Source organism: Pecten maximus, chromosome 3 (assembly GCF_902652985.1).
Source record: "Pecten maximus chromosome 3, xPecMax1.1, whole genome shotgun sequence".
NCBI lineage: Eukaryota > Metazoa > Mollusca > Bivalvia > Pectinida > Pectinidae > Pecten > Pecten maximus.
Window position 1 is genome coordinate 29,239,655 of NC_047017.1, and position 26,664 is coordinate 29,266,318.

At 38.4% G+C, this 26,664-nt stretch overlaps 1 protein-coding gene across 1 annotated transcript in view; it reads left to right on the forward strand.

The window, feature by feature from the left end:
- The window catches only part of LOC117323840 (translation initiation factor IF-2, mitochondrial-like), a 31,928-nt gene extending 5,521 nt beyond the window's left edge, over positions 1-26,407 (forward strand). The window contains exons 6-17 of the mRNA XM_033879323.1: positions 580-740; positions 1,099-1,275; positions 1,406-1,455; positions 1,666-1,755; positions 1,893-2,017; positions 2,785-2,863; positions 4,136-4,261; positions 16,479-16,701; positions 17,337-17,474; positions 20,938-21,102; positions 21,824-21,964; positions 26,155-26,407. Coding sequence (XP_033735214.1) covers positions 580-740; positions 1,099-1,275; positions 1,406-1,455; positions 1,666-1,755; positions 1,893-2,017; positions 2,785-2,863; positions 4,136-4,261; positions 16,479-16,701; positions 17,337-17,474; positions 20,938-21,102; positions 21,824-21,964; positions 26,155-26,327 — 1,648 coding nt within the window. The 3' untranslated portion in view covers positions 26,328-26,407. The remainder of the gene's footprint in view (positions 1-579; positions 741-1,098; positions 1,276-1,405; positions 1,456-1,665; positions 1,756-1,892; positions 2,018-2,784; positions 2,864-4,135; positions 4,262-16,478; positions 16,702-17,336; positions 17,475-20,937; positions 21,103-21,823; positions 21,965-26,154) is intronic.
- Positions 26,408-26,664: the final 257 nt, after the last annotated feature.

The following is a 26,664-nucleotide window of genomic DNA, read 5'->3' on the forward strand; positions in this document are numbered from 1 at the left end:
ACATACCCCTTAGTATGTCCATTGTGTTTCAGCCCTCCCCCAGACCCCAGTGTGTTGGTGACTGTCTGTTGTCACCACCATGTCCTTAATATGTCCATTGTGTTTCAGCCCTTCCCCAGACCCCAGTGTATTGGTGACACGACCGCCTGTTGTCACCATCATGACCTTAGTATGTCCATTGTGTTTCAGCCCTCCCCCAGACCCCAGTGTCTTAGTGACTGTCTGTTGTCACCATCATGACCTTAGTATGTCCATTGTGTTTCAGCCCTCCCCCAGACCCCAGTGTTTTAATGACTGTCTGTTGTCACCATCATGACCTTAGTATGTCCATTGTGTTTCAGCCCTACCCCAGACCCCAGTGTGTTAGTGACTGTCTGTTGTCACCACCATGTCCTTAGTATGTCCATTGTGTTTCAGCCCTTCCCCAGACCCCAGTGTCTTAGTGACACGACCACCTGTTGTCACCACCATGACCTTAGTATGTCCATTGTGTTTCAGCCCTTCCCCAGACCCCAGTGTATTGGTGACACGACCACCTGTTGTCACCACCATGACCTTAGTATGTCCATTGTGTTTCAGCCCTCCCCCAGACCCCAGTGTGTTAGTGACACGACCACCTGTTGTCACTATCATGGGCCATGTAGACCACGGTAAAACATCACTGCTCGACTCTCTCCGAAAGACTAATGTGGTGGAAAAAGAATTCGGTGGGATCACTCAACACATAGGAGCATTTTCTGGTTTGTTACCAACATTCCATTTCTCAGTGTGATCAACTTCTTGTTTCTGGTTTGTTACCAACATTCCGTTTCTCAGTGTGATCAGTTTCTTGTTTGACCATTTTGAGCTTTATCACCTTGCTGAATTGATTAATCACCTTTCAGATTTTATATTTCGCTTAAAATTTATCTAATGTTTTAAATACATTAAGCACAAAGCACGATGCCTCACATTTGCCTTCATTGAACACATGATCATTCTTGTAATATAGATGCCTTAGACAAAATTCTGCCATCTGTAACTTTCAGATATGAGTGGTTATAATACAAGATGAATGTCTTTCATAGCAGTGAAGTCTAAATCTCAATCTGTTTTCAGTGAAACTGCCAACAGGGGAATCCATAACCTTTCTGGATACTCCTGGACATGCAGCATTTGCGGCCATGCGTGAACGAGGAGCCAATGTCACAGATATAGTCGTCCTGGTGGTGGCAGCAGATGATGGCGTGATGGAACAGACAGAGCAGTCCATCAAATACGCAAAAAATGCAGGAGGTATGACTAGATATTGGTGTAGTCTGTAGGCTGCTAGTCCCTTACTGTAATTTATGCTAGATAATGTTTATAGCCTATAAAACAGGCAAATATTTAAATGTTTTCTCATGCACATTCTTTCTTATTTCAGTACCAATCATTGTAGCCATAAACAAGATAGACAAACCTGAGGCAGACATTGTAAGTACCGTTAAATATGTGGGCTGGTCATCTCTCCTTCTATATTATATAAACAACTTTTGTCCCCTAAAATGATGGACAGCTCGATGACACAATTTTATATTACTATATTTCTATATACTGTATTTCTTTTGTATATTGATTGAGTAACTATAAGTGAATTAGTATTTTTGCTTAACTTATAACTTGATCAAAAAATCTACTCAACAGGAACACACCAAAAATATGCTGGTACAACATGGAATAATTGTTGAAGATTATGGAGGTGATGTACAAGCAGTTCAAGTGTCGGCTCTTAAGGTAACATCTCCAGGGGATTTTCAATCTTTGATCTAGAATGACAAATGTCAGAAGACTATTTATTTATAGTGTCACATTTCATATGCCACACCCACTCTATTTGACATTAATGTCAGTCAGTGGTTTTACTATTGCAGGGAACAAATCTTGATAAACTTCAGGAGGCTATAGCAATACAAGCCGAAGTCATGGAGCTTAAAGCTGATCCTGGTGGAAAGGTCAGAGGTCGGGTCATAGAGGCCAGCACTGATGTTGGTAGAGGGTAAGATGTCAAATGTTATGAAGAGGAGAGTCATACATATATGTATGTCAAAAGTTATGAAAGGGAGGGTCATATGTCAATGATTATGTGGGGAAGGGTCAGGCCAGAAGTCAAGGTTATGAAGTGGGGGGTCATAGGTTAAGTGGGGAGGGTAAGATGTCGAGGGTTATGCAGTGGAGGGCCATATGTCAACATTTATGTGGTGGTAGGTCAGATGTCATAGGTTCTGTGGTGGAGGTTCAGATGTCATAGGTTCTGTGGTGGAGGGTCAGATGTCAAAAGTTATGTAGTAGCAGGTCAGATGTCATAGGTTATGTGGGGGAGGTCAGATGTCATAGGTTCTGTGATGGAGGGTCAGATGTCAGAGGTTATGTGATGGGGGAGGGTCAAATGTCTAACGCTATGTGGGGGAGGTCATATGTCATAGGTGAAGTGGGGAGGGTCAGATATCAAGTGTTGTGTGCTGGAAGGTCAGATGTCTAAGGCTATGTAGTGGAGGGTCATATGTCAAAGGTTATGTGGGGGAGGGTCATATGGCAAAGGTTATGCGATGGAGGGTCTCATGTCAAGGGTTATTTAGTGGAGTGTCAGAGGTGATGGCAGGTCACATATCATAGATTTTTTAGAGGAGGGCAAGATATCATCAGTTATGTCTACTTAGTGGAGAGTTAACTGTCAAAGGCTGGATGTGTCAAGCTCAATTAAAACTAATTTCAAAATATTTTCCCATGGAATGATAGCAAAGATTTTGTAAAAAACATTTTCAGGAGGTTGGTAACAGCTGTAATCGAGAGTGGAACACTGAGGAAAGGAGACCTTCTCATTGCTGGTACAGCCTGGGCCAAGGTGAGCGTGGAGATAGGTCGATGGTAATGGTACAAATGTCTATAGAATTTCAATATGTTACCTTTATTATACCCCCGCAACGAAGTTAGAGGGGTATACTGGAATCAGGTTGTCTGTCCGTCCGTCTGTCTGTAGACGCTTTTTGTCCGGACAACTCCTCCTAAACCGAAGGGCCGTTTTCAATGAAACTAAGTCAAATATAGAGAACCATGTGTGGATGTGCATCTGACTTTCTTTTTCTCAAAATTATGGTTGCTATGGCAACTGGTCACTATAAACAGGTTTTCCGATAAGAACCCTAACTTTAAGTTTGTCCGGACAACTCCTCCTAAACTGAAGGGCCGATTTCAATGAAACTTCACACAAATATAGAGGACCATGTGTAGATGTGCATGCCACTTTCTTTTTTCTCAAAATTATGGTCGCTATGGCAACTGGTCACTATAAACAGGTTTTCCGATAAGAACCCTAACTTTAAGTTTGTCCGGACAACTCCTCCTAAACTGAAGGGCCGTTTTCAATGAAACTTAAGTCAAATATAGAGGACCATGTGTAGATGTGCATGCCACTTTCTTTTTTCTCAAAATTATGGTTGCTATGGCAACTGGTCACTATATCACTGGGTTATCTTAGTTAGTCTCTAATTAACAGTTCCAATTCACCATTGACTCGTGCCGATTGCGGGGGTATTAGTCAGCCATCCTGGCAACAGTTCTAGTTGAGTGTGGAGATGGGAAGATGGTGAAGGTACAAATGTCAATAGAATCACAATATTTTACCTTTGTTTTGTTTTTAACATTTTAAACGCTAGATTCCATGGTCACTGTGAATTTCAAGCTCGCCTCTGCAGATGGGGGAGACCTTATTTTGTTACCTGGCGTCTGCGACAGCATTAGTTTTGAAATGTTAATTTTTTTGTGCAAGTGTTGAAAGACATGAGTAAACCCCTTTTATAATTGCACTAGGGTTCTAATAGGTTAACTTGTATTATTCTGTTACTGGTCGGAATGAATATAATTTTTTGGGGAAAAGGTTGTTGTGTGATTAGAGTACATTTTTGTATTTTAATAACACACCCAGTTAATGTGCGATTAGAGTATTTTAGTAAGCATGCCCACTTTCTGTGTGATTAAGTGCATTTAATAGACACACTCAACTCATTATGTTAACACTTCTCACATCATGTCTTATTAGATTTTATGTATGATCTGTATACAATGTAAGCAGAACTTTTTTGAGTAATTTCCTTATTGACATTTGCTGTAACACTAGGTTCGTCAAATGTTTGATGAAAACAGAAAACCTTTAAAAGAGGCACCACCATCGACACCTGTGGAAATCACTGGGTGGAGAGAACTACCATCTGCAGGGAGTGACATACTTCAAGCTTCCTCTGAGGTATGGATTTCTTCTTCAAAAAATGTGTTGAAATTATCCTTTAGTTATTGGCCTAAGTGATAGCTTCACAGGCATTATTGTACATACCGAGGTATATTAACTGGCTAAATTTAATATTGCTTACAGGGGCAAAATATTTGGAGCTAATTGAAATACCCTCTTCAACCTTCGTTTCAAATTATGTCAAGCCATTAACACAAATTTTGTTGTGATCACGTTATAGTGTCTGATATTTCCTACAGACATCAGAGTCTAACCATGACATTACAGTACTGTTATAGTGTCTGATATTTCCTACAGACATCAGTCTAACCATGACATTACAGTACTGTTATAGTGTCTGATATTTCCTACAGACATCAGAGTCTAACCATGACATCACAGTACTGTGATAGTGTCTGATATTTCCTACAGACATCAGAGTCTAACCATGACATCACAGTACTGTTATAGTGTCTGATATTTCCTACAGACATCAGAGTCTAACCATGACATTACAGTACTGTTATAGTGTCTGATATTTCCTACAGACATCGGAGTCTAACCGTGACATTACAGTACTGTTATAGTGTCTGATATTTCCTACAGACATCAAAGTCTAACCATGACATTACAGTACTGTTATAGTGTCTGATATTTCCTACAGACATCAAAGTCTAACCGTGACATTACAGTACTGTTATAGTGTCTGATATTTCCGACAGACATCAGAGTCTAACCGTGACATTACAGTACTGTTATAGTGTCTGATATTTCCTACAGACATCAGAGTCTAACCATGACATCACAGTACTGTGATATTGTCTATTTCCTACAGACATCAGAGTCTAACCGTGACATTACAGTACTGTTATAGTGTCTGATATTTCCTACAGACATCAGAGTCTAACCGTGACATTACAGTACCGTTATAGTGTCTGATATTTCCTACAGACATCAGAGTCTAACCGTGACATTACAGTACTGTTATAGTGTCTGATATTTCCTACAGACATCAGAGTCTAACCATGACATTACAGTAATGTTATAGTGTCTGATATTTCCTACAGACATCAGAGTCTAACCATGACATTACAGTAATGTTACAATGTCTGATATTTCCTACTGACATCAAAATCTAACCATGACATTACAGTACTGTTATAGTGTCTGATATTTCCTACAGACATCAAAGTCTAACCATGACATTACAGTACTGTGATATTGTCTGATATTTCCTACAGACATCAGAGTCTAACCATGACATCACAGTACTGTGATATTGTCTGATATTTCCTACAGACATCAAAGTCTAACCATGACATCACAGTACTGTTATAGTGTCTGATATTTCCTACAGACATCAGAGTCTAACCATGACATTACAGTACCGTTATAGTGTCTGATATTTCCTACAGACATCAGAGTCTAACCATGACATCACAGTACTGTGATATTGTCTGATATTTCCTACAGACATCAGAGTCTAACCATGACATTACAGTACTGTTATAGTGTCTGATATTTCCTACAGACATCGGAGTCTAACCATGACATTACAGTACTGTTATAGTGTCTGATATTTCCTACAGACATCAGAGTCTAACCGAGACATTACAGTACTGTTATAGTGTCTGATATTTCCTACAGACATCGGAGTCTAACCATGACATCACAGTACTGTTATAGTGTCTGATATTTCCTACAGACATCAAAGTCTAACCATGACATTACAGTACTGTTACAGTGTCTGATATTTCCTACAGACATCAGAGTCTAACCATGATATCACAGTACCGTTATAGTGTCTGATATTTTCTACAGACATCAGAGTCTAACCGTGACATTACAGTACCGTTATAGTGTCTGATATTTCCTACAGACATCAGAGTCTAACCGTGACATCACAGTACTGTTATAGTGTCTGATATTTCCTACAGACATCAGAGTCTAACCGTGACATCACAGTACTGTTATAGTGTCTGATATTTCCTACAGACATCGGAGTCTAACCGTGACATTACAGTACTGTTATAGTGTCTGATATTTCCTACAGACATCGGAGTCTAACCGTGACATCACAGTACTGTTATAGTGTCTGATATTTCCTACAGACATCAGAGTCTAACCATGACATTACAGTACCGTTATAGTGTCTGATATTTCCTACAGACATCAGAGTCTAACCGTGACATTACAGTACCGTTATAGTGTCTGATATTTCCTACAGACATCAGAGTCTAACCGTGACATCACAGTACTGTTATAGTGTCTGGTATTTCCTACAGACATCAGAGTCTAACCATGACATTACAGTACTGTTATAGTGTCTGATATTTGCTACAGACATCAAAGTCTAACCGTGACATTACAGTACTGTTATAGTGTCTGATATTTCCTACAGACATCAAAGTCTAACCATGACATCACAGTACTGTTACAGTGTCTGATATTTCCTACAGACATCAAAGTCTAACCGTGACATCACAGTACTGTTACAGTGTCTGATATTTCCTACAGACATCGGAGTCTAACCATGACATTACAGTACCGTTATAGTGTCTGATATTTCCTACAGACATCGGAGTCTAACCATGACATTACAGTACCGTTATAGTGTCTGACATTTCCTACAGACATCAGAGTCTAACCATGACATTACAGTACTGTTATAGTGTCTGATATTTCCTACAGACATCAGAGTCTAACCATGACATTACAGTACTGTTATAGTGTCTGATATTTCCTACAGACATCAAAGTCTAACCATGACATCACAGTACTGTTATAGTGTCTGATATTCCCTACAGACATCAAAGTCTAACTGTGACATCACAGTACTGTTATAGTGTCTGATATTTCCTACAGACATCAAAGTCTAACCGTGACATTACAGTACTGTTATAGTGTCTGGTATTTCCTACAGACATCAGAGTCTAACCATGACATCACAGTACTGTTATAGTGTCTGATATTTCCTACAGACATCAGAGTCTAACCATGACATTACAGTACTGTTATAGTGTCTGATATTTCCTACAGACATCGGAGTCTAACCATGACATCACAGTACTGTTATAGTGTCTGATATTTCCTACAGACATCGGAGTCTAACCATGACATCACAGTACTGTTATAGTGTCTGATATTTCCTACAGACATCAGAGTCTAACCATGACATCACAGTACTGTTATAGTGTCTGATATTTCCTACAGACATCAGAGTCTAACCATGACATCACAGTACTGTTATAGTGTCTGATATTTCCTACAGACATCAGAGTCTAACCGTGACATTACAGTACCGTTATAGTGTCTGATATTTCCTACAGACATCAGAGTCTAACCATGACATCACAGTACCGTTATAGTGTCTGATATTTCCTACAGACATCAGAGTCTAACCATGACATCACAGTACTGTGATATTGTCTATTTCCTACAGACATCAGTGTCTAACCGTGACATTACAGTACTGTTACAGTGTCTGACATTTCCTACAGACATCAAAGTCTAACCATGACATTACAGTACTGTTATAGTGTCTGATATTTCCTACAGACATCAGAGTCTAACCATGACATTACAGTACTGTTATAGTGTCTGATATTTCCTACAGACATCAGAGTCTAACTGTGACATTACAGAGCTGTTATAGTGTCTGATATTTCCTACAAACATCAGAGTCTAACCATGACATCACAGTACTGTTATAGTGTCTGATATTTCCTACAGACATCAGAGTCTAACCATGACATCACAGTACTGTTATAGTGTCTGATATTTCCTACAGACAAGTCTAACCATGACATCACAGTACTGTTATAGTGTCTGATATTTCCTACAGACATCGGAGTCTAACTGTGACATCACAGTACTGTTATAGTGTCTGATATTTCCTACAGACATCAGAGTCTAACCATGACATTACAGTACTGTTATAGTGTCTGATATTTCCTACAGACATCAGAGTCTAACCATGACATCACAGTACTGTTATAGTGTCTGATATTTCCTACAGACATCAGAGTCTAACCGTGACATCACAGTACTGTTATAGTGTCTGATATTTCCTACAGACATCGGAGTCTAACTGTGACATCACAGTACTGTTATAGTGTCTGATATTTCCTACAGACATCAGAGTCTAACCATGACATCACAGTACTGTGATATTGTCTATTTCCTACAGACATCAGAGTCTAACCATGACATCACAGTACTGTGATATTGTCTATTTTCTACAGACATCAGAGTCTAACCATAACATTACAGTACTGTTATAGTGTCTGATATTTCCTACAGACATCAGAGTCTAACCATGACATCACAGTACTGTTATAGTGTCTGATATTTCCTACAGACAAGTCTAACCATGACATCACAGTACTGTTATAGTGTCTGATATTTCCTACAGACATCGGAGTCTAACTGTGACATCACAGTACTGTTATAGTGTCTGATATTTCCTACAGACATCAGAGTCTAACCATGACATTACAGTACTGTTATAGTGTCTGATATTTCCTACAGACATCAGAGTCTAACCATGACATCACAGTACTGTTATAGTGTCTGATATTTCCTACAGACATCAGAGTCTAACCGTGACATCACAGTACTGTTATAGTGTCTGATATTTCCTACAGACATCAGAGTCTAACTGTGACATTACAGTACTGTTATAGTGTCTGATATTTCCTACAGACATCAGAGTCTAACCATAACATTACAGTACTGTTATAGTGTCTGATATTTCCTACAGACATCAGAGTCTAACCATGACATTACAGTACCGTTATAGTGTCTGATATTTCCTACAGACATCAGAGTCTAACCATGACATCACAGTACTGTTATAGTGTCTGATATTCCCTACAGACATCAGAGTCTAACCATGACATCACAGTACTGTTATAGTGTCTGATATTTCCTACAGACATCAGAGTCTAACCATGACATTACAGTAATGTTATAGTGTCTGATATTTCCTACAGACATCAAAGTCTAACCATGACATCACAGTACTGTTATAGTGTCTGATATTTCCTACAGACATCGGAGTCTAACCATGACATTACAGTAATGTTATAGTGTCTGATATTTCCTACAGACATCAGAGTCTAACCATGACATCACAGTACTGTTATAGTGTCTGATATTTCCTACAGACATCAGAGTCTAACCATGACATTACAGTAATGTTATAGTGTCTGATATTTCCTACAGACATCAGAGTCTAACCATGACATTACAGTACTGTTATAGTGTCTGATATTTCCTACAGACATCAGAGTCTAACCATGACATCACAGTACTGTTATAGTGTCTGATATTTCCTACAGACATCAGAGTCTAACCATGACATCACAGTACTGTTATAGTGTCTGATATTTCCTACAGACATCAGAGTCTAACCATGACATTACAGTACTGTTATAGTGTCTGATATTTCCTACAGACATCAGAGTCTAACCATGACATCACAGTACTGTGATATTGTCTGATATTTCCTACAGACATCAGAGTCTAACCATGACATTACAGTACTGTTATAGTGTCTGATATTTCCTACAGACATCGGAGTCTAACCATGACATTACAGTACTGTTATAGTGTCTGATATTTCCTACAGACATCAGAGTCTAACCATGACATTACAGTACTGTTATAGTGTCTGATATTTCCTACAGACATCAGAGTCTAACCATGACATTACAGTACTGTTATAGTGTCTGATATTTCCTACAGACATCGGAGTCTAACCATGACATTACAGTACTGTTATAGTGTCTGATATTTCCTACAGACATCAGAGTCTAACCGTGACATTACAGTACTGTTATAGTGTCTGATATTTCCTACAGACATCGGAGTCTAACCATGACATCACAGTACTGTTATAGTGTCTGATATTTCCTACAGACATCAAAGTCTAACCATGACATTACAGTACTGTTACAGTGTCTGATATTTCCTACAGACATCAGAGTCTAACCATGACATTACAGTACTGTTATAGTGTCTGATATTTCCTACAGACATCAGAGTCTAACCATGACATCACAGTACCGTTATAGTGTCTGATATTTCCTACAGACATCAGAGTCTAACCATGACATCACAGTACCGTTATAGTGTCTGATATTTCCTACAGACATCAGAGTCTAACCATGACATTACAGTACTGTTATAGTGTCTGATATTTCCTACAGACATCAGAGTCTAACCATGACATCACAGTACTGTTATAGTGTCTGATATTTCCTACAGACATCAGAGTCTAACCATGATATCACAGTACTGTTATAGTGTCTGATATTTTCTACAGACATCAGAGTCTAACCATGACATCACAGTACCGTTATAGTGTCTGATATTTCCTACAGACATCAGAGTCTAACCATGACATCACAGTACTGTGATATTGTCTATTTCCTACAGACATCAGAGTCTAACCGTGACATTACAGTACTGTTACAGTGTCTGACATTTCCTACAGACATCAAAGTCTAACCATGACATTACAGTACTGTTATAGTGTCTGATATTTCCTACAGACATCAGAGTCTAACCATGACATTACAGTACTGTTATAGTGTCTGATATTTCCTACAGACATCAGAGTCTAACTGTGACATTACAGTACTGTTATAGTGTCTGATATTTCCTACAAACATCAGAGTCTAACCATGACATCACAGTACTGTTATAGTGTCTGATATTTCCTACAGACATCAGAGTCTAACCATGACATCACAGTACTGTGATATTGTCTATTTCCTACAGACATCAGAGTCTAACCATAACATTACAGTACTGTTATAGTGTCTGATATTTCCTACAGACATCAGAGTCTAACCATGACATCACAGTACTGTTATAGTGTCTGATATTTCCTACAGACAAGTCTAACCATGACATCACAGTACTGTTATAGTGTCTGATATTTCCTACAGACATCGGAGTCTAACTGTGACATCACAGTACTGTTATAGTGTCTGATATTTCCTACAGACATCAGAGTCTAACCATGACATCACAGTACTGTTATAGTGTCTGATATTTCCTACAGACATCAGAGTCTAACCGTGACATCACAGTACTGTTATAGTGTCTGATATTTCCTACAGACATCAGAGTCTAACCGTGACATTACAGTACTGTTATAGTGTCTGATATTTCCTACAGACATCAGAGTCTAACCATAACATTACAGTACTGTTATAGTGTCTGATATTTCCTACAGACATCAGAGTCTAACCATGACATTACAGTACCGTTATAGTGTCTGATATTTCCTACAGACATCAGAGTCTAACCGTGACATTACAGTACTGTTATAGTGTCTGATATTTCCTACAGACATCAGAGTCTAACCGTGACATTACAGTACTGTTATAGTGTCTGATATTTCCTACAGACATCAAAGTCTAACCATGACATTACAGTACTGTTATAGTGTCTGATATTTCCTACAGACATCAGAGTCTAACTGTGACATTACAGTACTGTTATAGTGTCTGATATTTCCTACAGACATCAGAGTCTAACCATGACATCACAGTACTGTTATAGTGTCTGATATTTCCTACAGACATCAGAGTCTAACCATGACATTACAGTACTGTTATAGTGTCTGATATTTCCTACAGACATCAGAGTCTAACCATGACATCACAGTACTGTGATATTGTCTATTTCCTACAGACATCAGAGTCTAACCGTGACATTACAGTACTGTTACAGTGTCTGATATTTCCTACAGACATCAGAGTCTAACCGTGACATCACAGTACTGTTACAGTGTCTGATATTTCCTACAGACATCAGAGTCTAACCATGACATCACAGTACTGTTATAGTGTCTGATATTTCCTACAGACATCAGAGTCTAACCATGACATCACAGTACTGTTATAGTGTCTGATATTTCCTACAGACATCAGAGTCTAACTGTGACATTACAGAGCTGTTATAGTGTCTGATATTTCCTACAGACATCAGAGTCTAACCATGACATCACAGTACTGTTATAGTGTCTGACATTTCCTACAGACATCAGAGTCTAACCGTGACATTACAGTACTGTTATAGTGTCTGATATTTCCTACAGACATCAGAGTCTAACCGTGACATTACAGTACTGTTATAGTGTCTGACATTTCCTACAGACATCAGAGTCTAACCATGACATTACAGTACTGTTATAGTGTCTGATATTTCCTACAGACATCAGAGTCTAACCATGACATCACAGTACTGTTACAGTGTCTGATATTCCCTACAGACATCAGAGTCTAACCATGACATCACAGTACTGTTATAGTGTCTGATATTTCCTACAGACATCAGAGTCTAACCGTGACATTACAGTAATGTTATAGTGTCTGATATTTCCTACAGACATCAGAGTCTAACCATGACATTACAGTAATGTTACAATGTCTGATATTTCCTACAGACATCAGAGTCTAACCATGACATTACAGTAATGTTATAGTGTCTGATATTTCCTACAGACATCAAAGTCTAACCATGACATTACAGTACTGTGATATTGTCTGATATTTCCTACAGACATCAGAGTCTAACCATGACATCACAGTACTGTTATATTGTCTGATATTTCCTACAGACATCAAAGTCTAACCATGACATCACAGTACTGTTATAGTGTCTGATATTTCCTACAGACATCGGAGTCTAACCATGACATTACAGTACCGTTATAGTGTCTGATATTTCCTACAGACATCAGAGTCTAACCATGACATCACAGTACTGTGATATTGTCTGATATTTCCTACAGACATCAGAGTCTAACCATGACATTACAGTACTGTTATAGTGTCTGATATTTCCTACAGACATCGGAGTCTAACCATGACATTACAGTACTGTTATAGTGTCTGATATTTCCTACAGACATCAGAGTCTAACCGTGACATTACAGTACTGTTATAGTGTCTGATATTTCCTACAGACATCGGAGTCTAACCATGACATCACAGTACTGTTATAGTGTCTGATATTTCCTACAGACATCAAAGTCTAACCATGACATTACAGTACTGTTACAGTGTCTGATATTTCCTACAGACATCAGAGTCTAACCATGACATTACAGTACTGTTATAGTGTCTGATATTTCCTACAGACATCAGAGTCTAACCATGACATTACAGTACTGTTACAGTGTCTGATATTTCCTACAGACATCAGAGTCTAACCATGACATTACAGTACTGTTATAGTGTCTGATATTTCCTACAGACATCAAAGTCTAACCATGACATTACAGTACTGTTACAGTGTCTGATATTTCCTACAGACATCAGAGTCTAACCATGACATTACAGTACTGTTATAGTGTCTGATATTTCCTACAGACATCAGAGTCTAACTGTGACATCACAGTACTGTTATAGTGTCTGATATTTCCTACAGACATCAGAGTCTAACCATGACATTACAGTACTGTTATAGTGTCTGATATTTCCTACAGACATCAGAGTCTAACCATGACATTACAGTACTGTTATAGTGTCTGATATTTCCTACAGACATCAGAGTCTAACTGTGACATCACAGTACTGTTATAGTGTCTGATATTTCCTACAGACATCAGAGTCTAACCATGACATTACAGTACTGTTATAGTGTCTGACATTTCCTACAGACATCAGAGTCTAACCATGACATTACAGTACTGTTACAGTGTCTGATATTTCCTACAGACATCAGAGTCTAACCATGACATTACAGTACTGTTATAGTGTCTGATATTTCCTACAGACATCAGAGTCTAACTGTGACATCACAGTACTGTTATAGTGTCTGATATTTCCTACAGACATCAGAGTCTAACCATGACATTACAGTACCGTTATAGTGTCTGATATTTCCTACAGACATCAGAGTCTAACCATGATATCACAGTACTGTTATAGTGTCTGATATTTTCTACAGACATCAGAGTCTAACCGTGACATTACAGTACTGTTATAGTGTCTGATATTTCCTACAGACATCAGAGTCTAACCATGACATTACAGTACTGTTATAGTGTCTGATATTTCCTACAGACATCAAAGTCTAACCGTGACATTACAGTACTGTTATAGTGTCTGATATTTCCTACAGACATCAGAGTCTAACCATGACATCACAGTACTGTTATAGTGTCTGATATTTCCTACAGACATCAGAGTCTAACCATGACATTACAGTACTGTTATAGTGTCTGATATTTCCTACAGACATCAGAGTCTAACCATGACATCACAGTACTGTTATAGTGTCTGATATTTCCTACAGACATCAGAGTCTAACCGTGACATCACAGTACTGTGATATTGTCTGATATTTCCTACAGACATCAGAGTCTAACCATGACATCACAGTACTGTTATAGTGTCTGATATTTCCTACAGACATCAGAGTCTAACCATGACATCACAGTACTGTTATAGTGTCTGATATTTCCTACAGACATCAGAGTCTAACCATGACATCACAGTACTGTTATAGTGTCTGATATTTCCTACAGACATCAGAGTCTAACCATGACATTACAGTACTGTGATATTGTCTGATATTTCCTACAGACATCAGAGTCTAACCATGACATTACAGTACTGTGATATTGTCTGATATTTCCTACAGACATCAGAGTCTAACCATAACATTACAGTACTGTTATAGTGTCTGATATTTCCTACAGACATCAGAGTCTAACCGTGACATTACAGTACTGTGATATTGTCTGATATTTCCTACAGACATCAGAGTCTAACCATGACATTACAGTACTGTGATATTGTCTGATATTTCCTACAGACATCAGAGTCTAACCATAACATTACAGTACTGTTATAGTGTCTGATATTTCCTACAGACATCAGAGTCTAACCGTGACATTACAGTACTGTTATAGTGTCTGATATTTCCTACAGACATCAGAGTCTAACCATGACATCACAGTACTGTTACAGTGTCTGATATTTCCTACCGACATCAAAGTCTAACCATGACATCACAGTACTGTTATAGTGTCTGATATTTCCTACAGACATCAGAGTCTAACCATGACATTACAGTACTGTGATATTGTCTGATATTTCCTACAGACATCAGAGTCTAACCGTGACATTACAGTACTGTTACAGTGTCTGATATTTCCTACAGACATCAGAGTCTAACCATGACATTACAGTACTGTTATAGTGTCTGATATTTCCTACAGACATCAGAGTCTAACTGTGACATCACAGTACTGTGATATTGTCTGATATTTCCTACAGACATCAGAGTCTAACCATGACATTACAGTACTGTTATAGTGTCTGATATTTCCTACAGACATCAGAGTCTAACCGTGACATCACAGTACTGTTATAGTGTCTGATATTTCCTACAGACATCAGAGTCTAACTGTGACATCACAGTACTGTTATAGTGTCTGATATTTCCTACAGACATCAGAGTCTAACCGTGACATTACAGTACTGTTATAGTGTCTGATATTTCCTACAGACATCAGAGTCTAACCATGACATTACAGTACTGTTATAGTGTCTGATATTTCCTACAGACATCAGAGTCTAACCATGACATCACAGTACTGTTATAGTGTCTGATATTTCCTACAGACATCAGAGTCTAACCGTGACATTACAGTACTGTTATAGTGTCTGATATTTCCTACAGACATCAGAGTCTAACCGTGACATTACAGTACTGTTATAGTGTCTGATATTTCCTACAGACATCAGAGTCTAACCATGACATTACAGTACTGTTATAGTGTCTGATATTTCCGACAGACATCAGAGTCTAACCATGACATCACAGTACTGTTATAGTGTCTGATATTTCCTACAGACATCAGAGTCTAACCGTGACATTACAGTACTGTGATATTGTCTGATATTTCCTACAGACATCAGAGTCTAACCATGACATCACAGTACTGTTATAGTGTCTGATATTTCCTACAGACATCAAAGTCTAACCGTGACATTACAGTACTGTTATAGTATCTGATATTTCCTACAGACATCAGAGTCTAACCATGACATTACAGTACTGTTACAGTGTCTGATATTTCCTACAGACATCAGAGTCTAACCATGACATTACAGTACTGTTATAGTGTCTGATATTTCCTACAGACATCAGAGTCTAACCATGACATTACAGTATAGGTATCTCTGCCTTCCTTCGGTCTTTACAGGCAGAAATCAGAGATGCAATTGCCTGGAGGAAAAACAACCAGCACAAACAAAAAGAAGAGAAGATATTCGAAGAAATTGAAGAAAAACAAAGAAAACTGAGGAATGTGTATCTTGAAAAAAGGAATTTAAACCGTTTGAGTGGTTATTTTAGACGGCCACAGAAAAAAGTGAAAGAGTCTGAAGAAGACGATACTAATCCACAGTTGTCTCTAGTCATTAAAGGTAAATCTGAATTAATTATAACACACAAAAATAGCAAGTGTTTTACATTAACACTATTGTTTTTTTTTATCAATTCAAGGTAAACATTGTATAGTAGTACTGTAGGCTCTAGTTGTTAAAGGCATATATTCACAGAAATTGTCTGTAGCCACTTGAAATGAGTGTTTTACTGGAGGGACATTCAGTTAAAGTTTACTTTATAGCCCATATTAGGCTGTTGTTCATGGTGTCCTCAGTCTTTCTTTTGTACAAGGGTATGTCTGACCCTGATCAAAGGTTATATACTTCAAGGTCAACTGGTCATGCAGAAAATGAGTCAGTCCTTTGTAAGAATCCTGATTGTTTTTTGCAGTGTTGTAGCCATGAATAGAGATGCATTGTTACAGTAGCAAAAACTGGCACACCATATACACTTGAGAAGCATTCAGAAACAATACATGTAAAACTGTAGCAAAGTTTAAACTTTAATCTTTGGTAATATCTTGCCTTAATAAAAAAAAACTTTGAAGCAGTTGCTTAGATATTACTACTGAAATCTTCACAGCAGACACTTGTTCTACCAAACTTTTTGGAAACATTGTATGTGAGCATATTTGGTGGATAATGTGCCTGGTATAAATTACTTTATTTTTCAGGTGATGTTGATGGATCTGTGGAAGCCATTTTGAATTGTCTCAGTACATACAAATCTACCCAATGTCGACTGGATATTCTTCGGTATGATGTTGGAGAAGTGACCACCACTGATGTGGAAACAGCAGAAGTATTTAATGGTCAGTTCACTCTTATTTAATGGTCAGTTAATTCTTACTTAATGGTCAGTTCACTCTTATTTAATGGTCAGTTAATTCTTACTTAATGGTCATTCCACTTTTATTTAATGGTCAGTTAATTCTTACTTAATGGTCATTCCACTCTTATTTAATGGTCACTTAATTCTTACTTAATTGTCAATCCACTCTTATTTAATGGTCAGTTCACTCTTATTTAATGGTCAGTTCACTCTTATTATATAGTCAGTTCACTCTTACTTAATGGTCAGTTCACTCTTATTTAATTGTCATTGAACTTTTATTTAATGGCGAGTTACTTTTTAGCTCACCTGGACCGAAGGTCCGGTGAGCTTATGTCATGGCGCAGCGTCCGTCGTCCGTCCGTCGTCCGTCGTCCGTCCGTCGTCCGTCAACATTTGCTTCAAATCACTACTAGTCAAAAAGTTCTTATTGGATTTTGACCAAATTTGGCCAGAAACATCCTTGGCAGAAGGGGAACAGATTTTGCATAAATGGTGACTCTGACCCCCGAGGGGCCAAAGGGGCGGGGCCCAATAGGGGAAATAGAGGTAATTCCTTTAAATCGCTACTAGTCATAAAGTTATGAATGGATTTGAACCCAATTTGGTGAGAAACTTCCTTTGGGGAAGGGGAACATATTTTGCATAAATGGTGGCTCTGACCCCCGAGGGGCCAAAGGGGCGGGGCCCAATATGGGAAATAGAGGTAATTCCTTTAAATCGCTACTAGTCATAAAGTTATGAATGGATTTAACCCAATTTGGTGAGAAACTTCCTTTTGGGAAGGGGAACATATTTTGCATAAATGGTGGCTCTGACCCCCGAGGGGCCAAAGGGGCGGGGCCCAATATGGGAAATAGAGGTAATTCCTTTAAATCGCTACTAGTTATTAAGTTATGAATGGATTTGAACCCAATTTGGTCTGAAACATCCTTGGGGGAAAGGGAACAGATTTTGCATAAATGGTGACTCTGACCCCCGAGGGGCCAAAGGGGCTGGGCTCAATAGGGGAAATAGAGGTAATTCCTTTAAATCGCTACTAGTCATAAAGTTATGAATGGATTTGAACCCAATTTGGTCTGAAACATCCTTGGGGGAAGGGGAACAGATTTTGCATAAATGGTGACTCTGACCCCTGAGGGGCCAAAGGGGTGGGGCCCAATAGGGGAAATAGAGGTAATTCCTTTAAATCGCTACTAGTCATTAAGTTATGAATGGATTTGAGCCAAATTTAGTCAGAAATGTCCTTGGGGGGAAGGGGAACAGATTTTGCATAAATGGTGACTCTGACCCTCGAGGGGCCAAAGGGGCAGGGCCCAATATGGGAAATAGAGGTAATTCCTTGAAATCGCTACTTGTCATAAAGTTATGAATGGATTTAACCCAATTTGGTCAGAAACATCCTGGCAGAAGGGGAACAGATTTTGCATAAATGGTGGCTCTGACCCCAAAGGGGCCAAAGGGGCAGGGCCCAATACAGGAAATAGAGGTAATTCCTTTGAATCGCTACTAGTCATAAAGTTATGAATGGATTTGAACCCAATTTGGTCAGAAACATGCTTGGGGGGAGGGGAACAGATTTTGCATAAATGGTGACTCTGACCCCCGAGGGGCCCAATAGGGGAAATAGAGGTAATTCCTTTAAATCGCTACTAGTTATTAAGTTATGAATGGATTTGAACCCAATTTGGTCAGAAACATCCTTGGAGGAAGGGGAACAGATTTTACATAAATGGTGACTCTGACCCCAAAGGGGCCAAAGGGGCGGGGCCCCATAGGGGAAATAGAGGTAATTCCTTTAAATTGCTACTAGTAATAAAGTGATGAATGCATGCTCTAAAAACAATTCTTGAGGACTTTCATACCTTAGATAGTCTGGACTTCATTAATCTTTATAGCAGTTCCGATTCCCACACTATAACCATATATAGCATTGTTTGAGATTTACAAATAAAACAAATTGAATATGAACATTATTTTGACATTTGGTCTAATTCAACCAGGTGAGCGATACAGGCCCCATGGGCCTCTTGTTTTCAATGGTATTGAGAAAAGTAAGATTACTGATAGAATCTATTTGCAGCAGCCATAACTTTCCAGTTGCTGTTCATCTGTGATCCATTATGTGTCCATATCAGTTCTCCAGGAAGTACTTGATTTTAGGAGTAGGTTCCCCTTGGTCCTTATTTGTGAATGTTCAATTTTGAGACTGGTCCAAAAACAAATTGTTGATCTCAGATTTTGAGAGTTTAAGTTATTTCTAATGCTCAACAAGTTCTGGATCAATTTTCCTCAAATTTCTTATCAGATGAGGGATTCTTTTATTTTATAGCTGTGCTTATTTAACTTTGAAACAATTTGGAACAATATGCTGACAATGGCTCCCTCTTAGATCTCCATTTTAATTGCAATAATTCTACATTTGTGACAAACCAAACATATTAATAGAGAGATGAGACAGTGACCAATTAAAATAATTAAGCGATGAGAGAGTGACAAATTAAAACTATTAATAGAGGGATGAGAGAGTGACAAATTAAAACTATTATTAGAGGGATGAGAGAGTGACAAATTAAAACTATTATTAGAGGGATGAGAGAGTGACAAATCAAAACTATTAATAGAGATGAGAGAGTGACAAATTAAAACTATTATTAGAGGGATGAGAGAGTGACAAATTAAAACAATAGAAGAATGAAGGAGTGACAAATTAAAACTATTAATAGAGAGATGAGAGAGTGACAAATTAAAACTATTATTAGAGGGATGAGAGAGTGACAAATTAAAACAATAGAGGGATGAGGGAGTGACAAATTAAAACTATTAATAGAGAGATGAGAGAGTGACAAATTAAAACTATTAATAGAGAGATGAGAGAGTGTCAAATTAAAACTATTAATAAAGTGATGAGGGAGTGACAGATTAAAACTATTAATAGAGGGATGAGAGAGCGACAAATTAAAACTGTTAATAGAGGGATGAGAGAGTGACAAATTAAAACTATTAATTAAGCGATGAAAGAGCGACAAATTAAAACTATTAATAGAGGGATGAGAGAGCGACAAATTAAAACTATTAACAGAGGGATGAGAGAGTGACAAATTAAAACTATTGATAGGGGGATGAGAGAGTGACAAATTAAAACTATTAATAGAGAGATGACACAGTGACCAATTACTATTAATAGAGGGATGAGAGAGTGAAAATTTAAAACTATTGATAAAGTGATGAGAGAGTGGCAAATTAAAACTTTTAATAGAGGGATGAGAGAGTGACAAATTAAAACTTTTAATAGAGGGATGAGAGAGTGACAAATTAAAACTATTGATGGGGGATAAGGGAGTGACAAATGAAAACTGTTAATAAAGTGATGAGGGAGTGTTAAATTCAAACTATTAATAAAGAGAGTGACAAATTAACATTACTATTTCTAATTCTTGCAGGTGAAATTTATGCATTTAATGTGAAAGTTCCAGAAGATATTCATTCACTAGCCACAGCGAAAGGAATTACAATTAGGGAACACAATGTGATATATAAGATGATTGACGATATCAAAGAAACCATAATTTCTAGGATCCCTGAGGAGGAAGTGGAAAATGTGATAGGTATGGTATCAAATACGGTAACGTAGTTATAGGTATTGTATTGTAGTTATGGTACGATATCAAATACGGTATTGTAGTAACAGGTATTGTATCGTAGTTACAGGTATTTACATTTGCTCCGCATTTCCCCATTGACACAATGCTAAGAGGCAGTTGCCACCATACGCCTTTAACACCCAGTGCCTCAGGCTATAATGATAACAAATACAGTAACATAATATATGTCCCTGGTTATAAGTATGATATCAAATATAGTAATTTAAAAGTAGTTATAGATATGATATCAAATACTGTAACGCAGTTACAGGTATTGTATTGTAGTTATAAGTATGATATCAAATACTGTATTGTAGTTAGAGGTATGATATCAAATACGGTAACGTAGTTACAGGTATTGTATTGTAGTTATAGGTTTGATATCAAATACTGTATTGTAGTGCAGGTATTGTATTATAGTTATAGGTAAAATATCAAAATCAGAAATGTAGTTATAGGTAATACATAGTTATAGGTATGATATAAAATATGGAAACGTAGTTATAGGTAATATATAGGTTATTGGTATGATATCAAATACGGTAATGTAGTTATTGGTAATTTATTTTTATACATATGATATCTAATACTGTATTGTAGTTATAGGTTATATATATACATGTAGTTATAGGTACAATATCAAATTTGGTATTGTAGTTATAGGCATCATATCAAAATGTTTCAGGCGAAGCAAATGTGATGCAGTCCTTTCCTTTCCATGATGGTAAAAAGCAGCTGTCAGTAGCTGGCTGTAAGTGTGTTAAAGGGAGCCTGTTGATTTCCTCAAAGTTCAAGGTCATGCGGAATGGTGAGACATTATATAGAGGTAAATATGATGTCTTGAGGTTTTTTTTAGGATCATGCAAGTACCTGAGAGAATATATTAGGATATAATGTTGATTATCTATAGAAGTATGATAGTATAAGAATTTGTGTCTATTAGGACCGTCTTGTGTATCACACCATTACAGTTCCCAAATCATGATTTCATCATATCACAGTCATATCAACACCTGATGATATCATGTCACAGCCATATCACCACCTGATGACATCATGTCACAGCCATATCACTACCTGATGACATCATGTCACAGCCATATCACCACCTGATGACATCATGTCACAGCCATATCACCACCTGATGACATCATGTCACAGCCATATCACCACCTGATGACATCATGTCACAGCCATATCACTACCTGATGACATCATGTCACAGCCATATCACTACCTGATGACATCATGTCACAGCCATATCACTACCTGATGACATCATGTCACAGCCATATTACCACCTAATGACGCCATGTCACAGCCATATCACCACCTGATGACATCATGTCACAGCCATATTACCACCTAATGACGCCATGTCATTACATGGTGACATCATGTCACAGCCATATCACTACCTGATGACATCATGTCACAGCCATATCACTACCTGATGACATCATGTCACAGCCATAACACCAACTGATGACGCCATGTCAGTCATATCACCACCTGATGACATCATGTCACAGCCATATTACCACCTAATGACGCCATGTCACAGCCATATCACTACCTGATGACATCATGTCACAGCCATATTACCACCTAATGACGCCATGTCACAGCCATATCACCACCTGATGACATCATGTCACAGCCATATTACCACCTAATGACGCCATGTCATTACATGGTGACATCATGTCACAGACATATCACCACCTGATCTGTAATGTAGCCTTTGTAGGGGTTAGGTTCTCAGTTACCATTCTCTGTAACGTAGGGGTTAGGGTCTCCGTGATCATTCTTTGTAATGTAGGGGTTAGGGTCTCGGTGACCATTCTCTGTAATGTAGGGGTTAGGGTCTCGGTGACCATTCTCTGTAATGTAGGAGTTAGGGTCTCGGTGACCATTCTCTGTAATGTAGGGGTTAGGGTCTCGGTGATCATTCTCTGTAATGTAGGGGTTAGGGTCTCGGTGATCATTCTCTGTAATGTAGGGGTTAGGGTCTCGGTGAGCATTCTCTGTAAGGTAGGGGTTAGGGTCTCGGTGAGCATTCTCTGTAATGTAGGGGTTAGGTCTCAGTTACCATTATCTGTAATGTAGGGACTAGGGTCTCGGTGACCATTCTCTGTAATGTAGGGGTTAGGGTCTCAGTGATCATTCTCTGTAATGTAGGGGTTAGGGTCTCGGTGATCATTCTCTGTAATGTAGGGGTTAGGGTCTCGGTGACTATCCTCTGTAATGTAGGATTTAGGTTCTCAGCTACCATTCTCTGTAATGTAGGGGTTAGGTTCTCAGTTACCATTCTCTGTAATGTAGGGGTTAGGTCTCGGTGACCATTCTCTGTAATGTAGGGGTTAGGGTCTCGGTGACCATTCTCTGTAATGTAGGGGTTAGGGTCTCGGTGACCATTCTCTGTAATGTAGGGGTTAGGGTCTCGGTGACCATTCTCTGTAATGTAGGGGTTAGGGTCTCTGTGACCATTATCTGTAATGTAGGGGTTAGGGTCTTGGTGACCATTCTCTGTAATGTAGGGGCTAGGGTCTCGGTTACCATTCTCTGTAATGTAGGGGTTATGTTCTCAGTTACCATTCTCTGTATTGTAATGTAGGGGTTAGGGTCTCGGTTACCATTCTCTGTAATGTAGGGATTAGGGTCTCGGTGACCATTCTCTGTAATGTAGGGGTTAGGGTCTCGGTGACCATTCTCTGTAATGTAGGGGTTAGGGTCTCTGACCATTATCTGTAATGTAGGGGTTAGGGTCTTGGTGACCATTCTCTGTATTGTAATTTAGGGGTTAGGGTCTCAGTAACCATTCTCTGTAATGTAGGGGTTAGGGTCTCGGTGACCATTCTCTGTAAGGTAGGGGCTACAGTATCAGTGACAATTCTCTGTACTGTAGGGGTTAGGGTCTTGGTGATCATTCTCTGTAATGTAGGGGTTAGGTTCTCAGCTACCATTCTCTGTAATGTAGGGGTTAGGGTCTCGGTGACCATTCTCTGTAATGTAGGGGTTAGGGTCTCGGTGATCATTCTCTGTAATGTAGGGGTTAGGGTCTCGGTGACTATCCTCTGTAATGTAGGATTTAGGTTCTCAGCTACCATTCTCTGTAATGTAGGGGTTAGGTTCTCAGTTACCATTCTCTGTAATGTAGGGGTTAGGTCTCGGTGACCATTCTCTGTAATGTAGGGGTTAGGGTCTCGGTGACCATTCTCTGTAATGTAGGGGTTAGGGTCTCGGTGACCATTCTCTGTAATGTAGGGGTTAGGGTCTCGGTGACCATTCTCTGTAATGTAGGGGTTAGGGTCTCTGTGACCATTATCTGTAATGTAGGGGTTAGGGTCTTGGTGACCATTCTCTGTAATGTAGGGGCTAGGGTCTCGGTTACCATTCTCTGTAATGCAGGGGTTATGTTCTCAGTTACCATTCTCTGTATTGTAATTTAGGGGTTAGGGTCTCGGTGACCATTCTCTGTAATGTAGGGGTTAGGGTCTCAGTTACAATTCTCTGTAAGGTAGGGGCTACAGTATCAGTGACCATTATCTGTAATGTAGGGGTTAGGGTCTCGGTGATCATTCTCTGTAATGTAGGGGTTAGGGTCTCAGTCACAATTCTCTGTAAGGTAGGGGTTAGGGTCTCAGTGACAATTCTCTGTAAGTAGGGGCTACAGTATCAGTGACAATTCTCTGTAAGGTAGGGGTTAGGGTCTCGGTGACCATTCTCTGTAAGTAGGGGCTACAGTATCAGTGACAATTCTCTGTAATGTAGGGGCTAGGGTCTCGGTTAACATTCTCTGTAAGTAGGGACTACAGTATCAGTTAACATTCTCTGTAAGGTAGGTGTTAGGGTCTCGGTGATCATTCTCTGTAATGTAGGTGTTAGGGTCTCGGTGACCATTCTCTGTAAGGTAGGGGCTACAGTATCAGTAACCATGCTTAAGAGACATGAGGGAAAAGTAGGTGAGCAAATATTACTTTCTTCATAGTTTTGTACAAGAAAATCACGGTAATCCAATTTTTATTTTGTATTTTTTCATATTATTGGGTATATCTTTAAAAAAAATATCCTTATGAACAATAACCATTCGAATTTGATGATATATGTATATAAAAAACATCAATTATTAATTATAAAAAGGTTATCACAATTCGTTGATCAATAGTCTGAATATGCAAATTTTGTGACATATACGATAACACGCATGCGCACAACACACTAAAACACCTGAAAACAAAAATGGCTTCCAATGTGAATCGACTGCGGTTGAAAACGATAACAGCTTCCGCAATGAAGAGAATAATTGGAAAATGGGTCAAACACAATCCTAGAATTAAACTGGGGAAGCAGTACAATACAGTTCAAACATGAAAACAGCAGTACGTAATACGGACGCTGCTCGTATTCTGCTTGGTTGCTGGATAGTAGGTCATGACAATCTCGGTAATATTTACACAAACTCGGTAATATTTATACAGTCTGTATCAGTACATCGCTACTGTCACTATACTATATGTACGGTGTTTACACTTATTTACACATAAATATATGTGCCGGAATATATACAGAACGTGTTATTTAACATTTAAACCACTGTATAATATTGTTGTCCAACTAATCCAATTCGCCTTATAAACTATCGTGTGTTTGTGTTGCCTCGATTTCAAAACAGTTACGTGATGATTTAAAAATAATTTCCGCGCTAAATTTAGAGGGGGATTCCCAACTAAATCAAGTGGTCAAGCTGGACATGAGGATCGACTGTGAACATTGGGACAGCACAGAAATATAACTGGAAAGGAACAAAACACATACATTCATTGAAAATTACAACGTTTTTACCGTGATGTCCCTTTAACCAAATCGAGTATAAATCAACTATATAATAAAAATGTTATATAATGTAATTTACTGATTACTAATTTGTGACTTTAAGCAATCTTATCACTGAATAAGCTGTAACCTACTGGTCAGTATGAAATATGTTACAAATGATTTTACTTTGGATTTCAGGAAATGCAGTATCGATGAAACATTTTAAAAAGGATGTTGATGAAATAAAAAAGGACATGGAGTGTGGGTTAAGACTGTCAGACGAGGGGTTTGTGTTTCTACCTGGAGATAGCATTGTGTGTTATGAGTTACAGAGAGAAGACGCAAAACTAAATTGGAATCCGGGATTTTGATGATAATATTTTTTAGTCAAATATTTTTTTTTATGAACTAAGTGTGAAAATGTGAAATAAATTAAAAAGAACAGTGGGAATAAGCATGTTCATTTATTGGGAGTTGTTAAGCGTTAAAGTCACTCAGTGATACGACCAAGAAGATATTGCACACTAGCATGTTGTCTGGGCTCATTCCCGGAACACCAACTCTGGTAAAGACAAAGGAAGGTGTTTATGTAGGAAGTTCTTTGAAGTTCAGTTATAGTCTGTTTCAATATGGAATACCAACTCAGGTAAAAAATAGGGTCAACTCAGGTATATGAATCAGAAATAGTTTTCTAAATTCCAATCACTA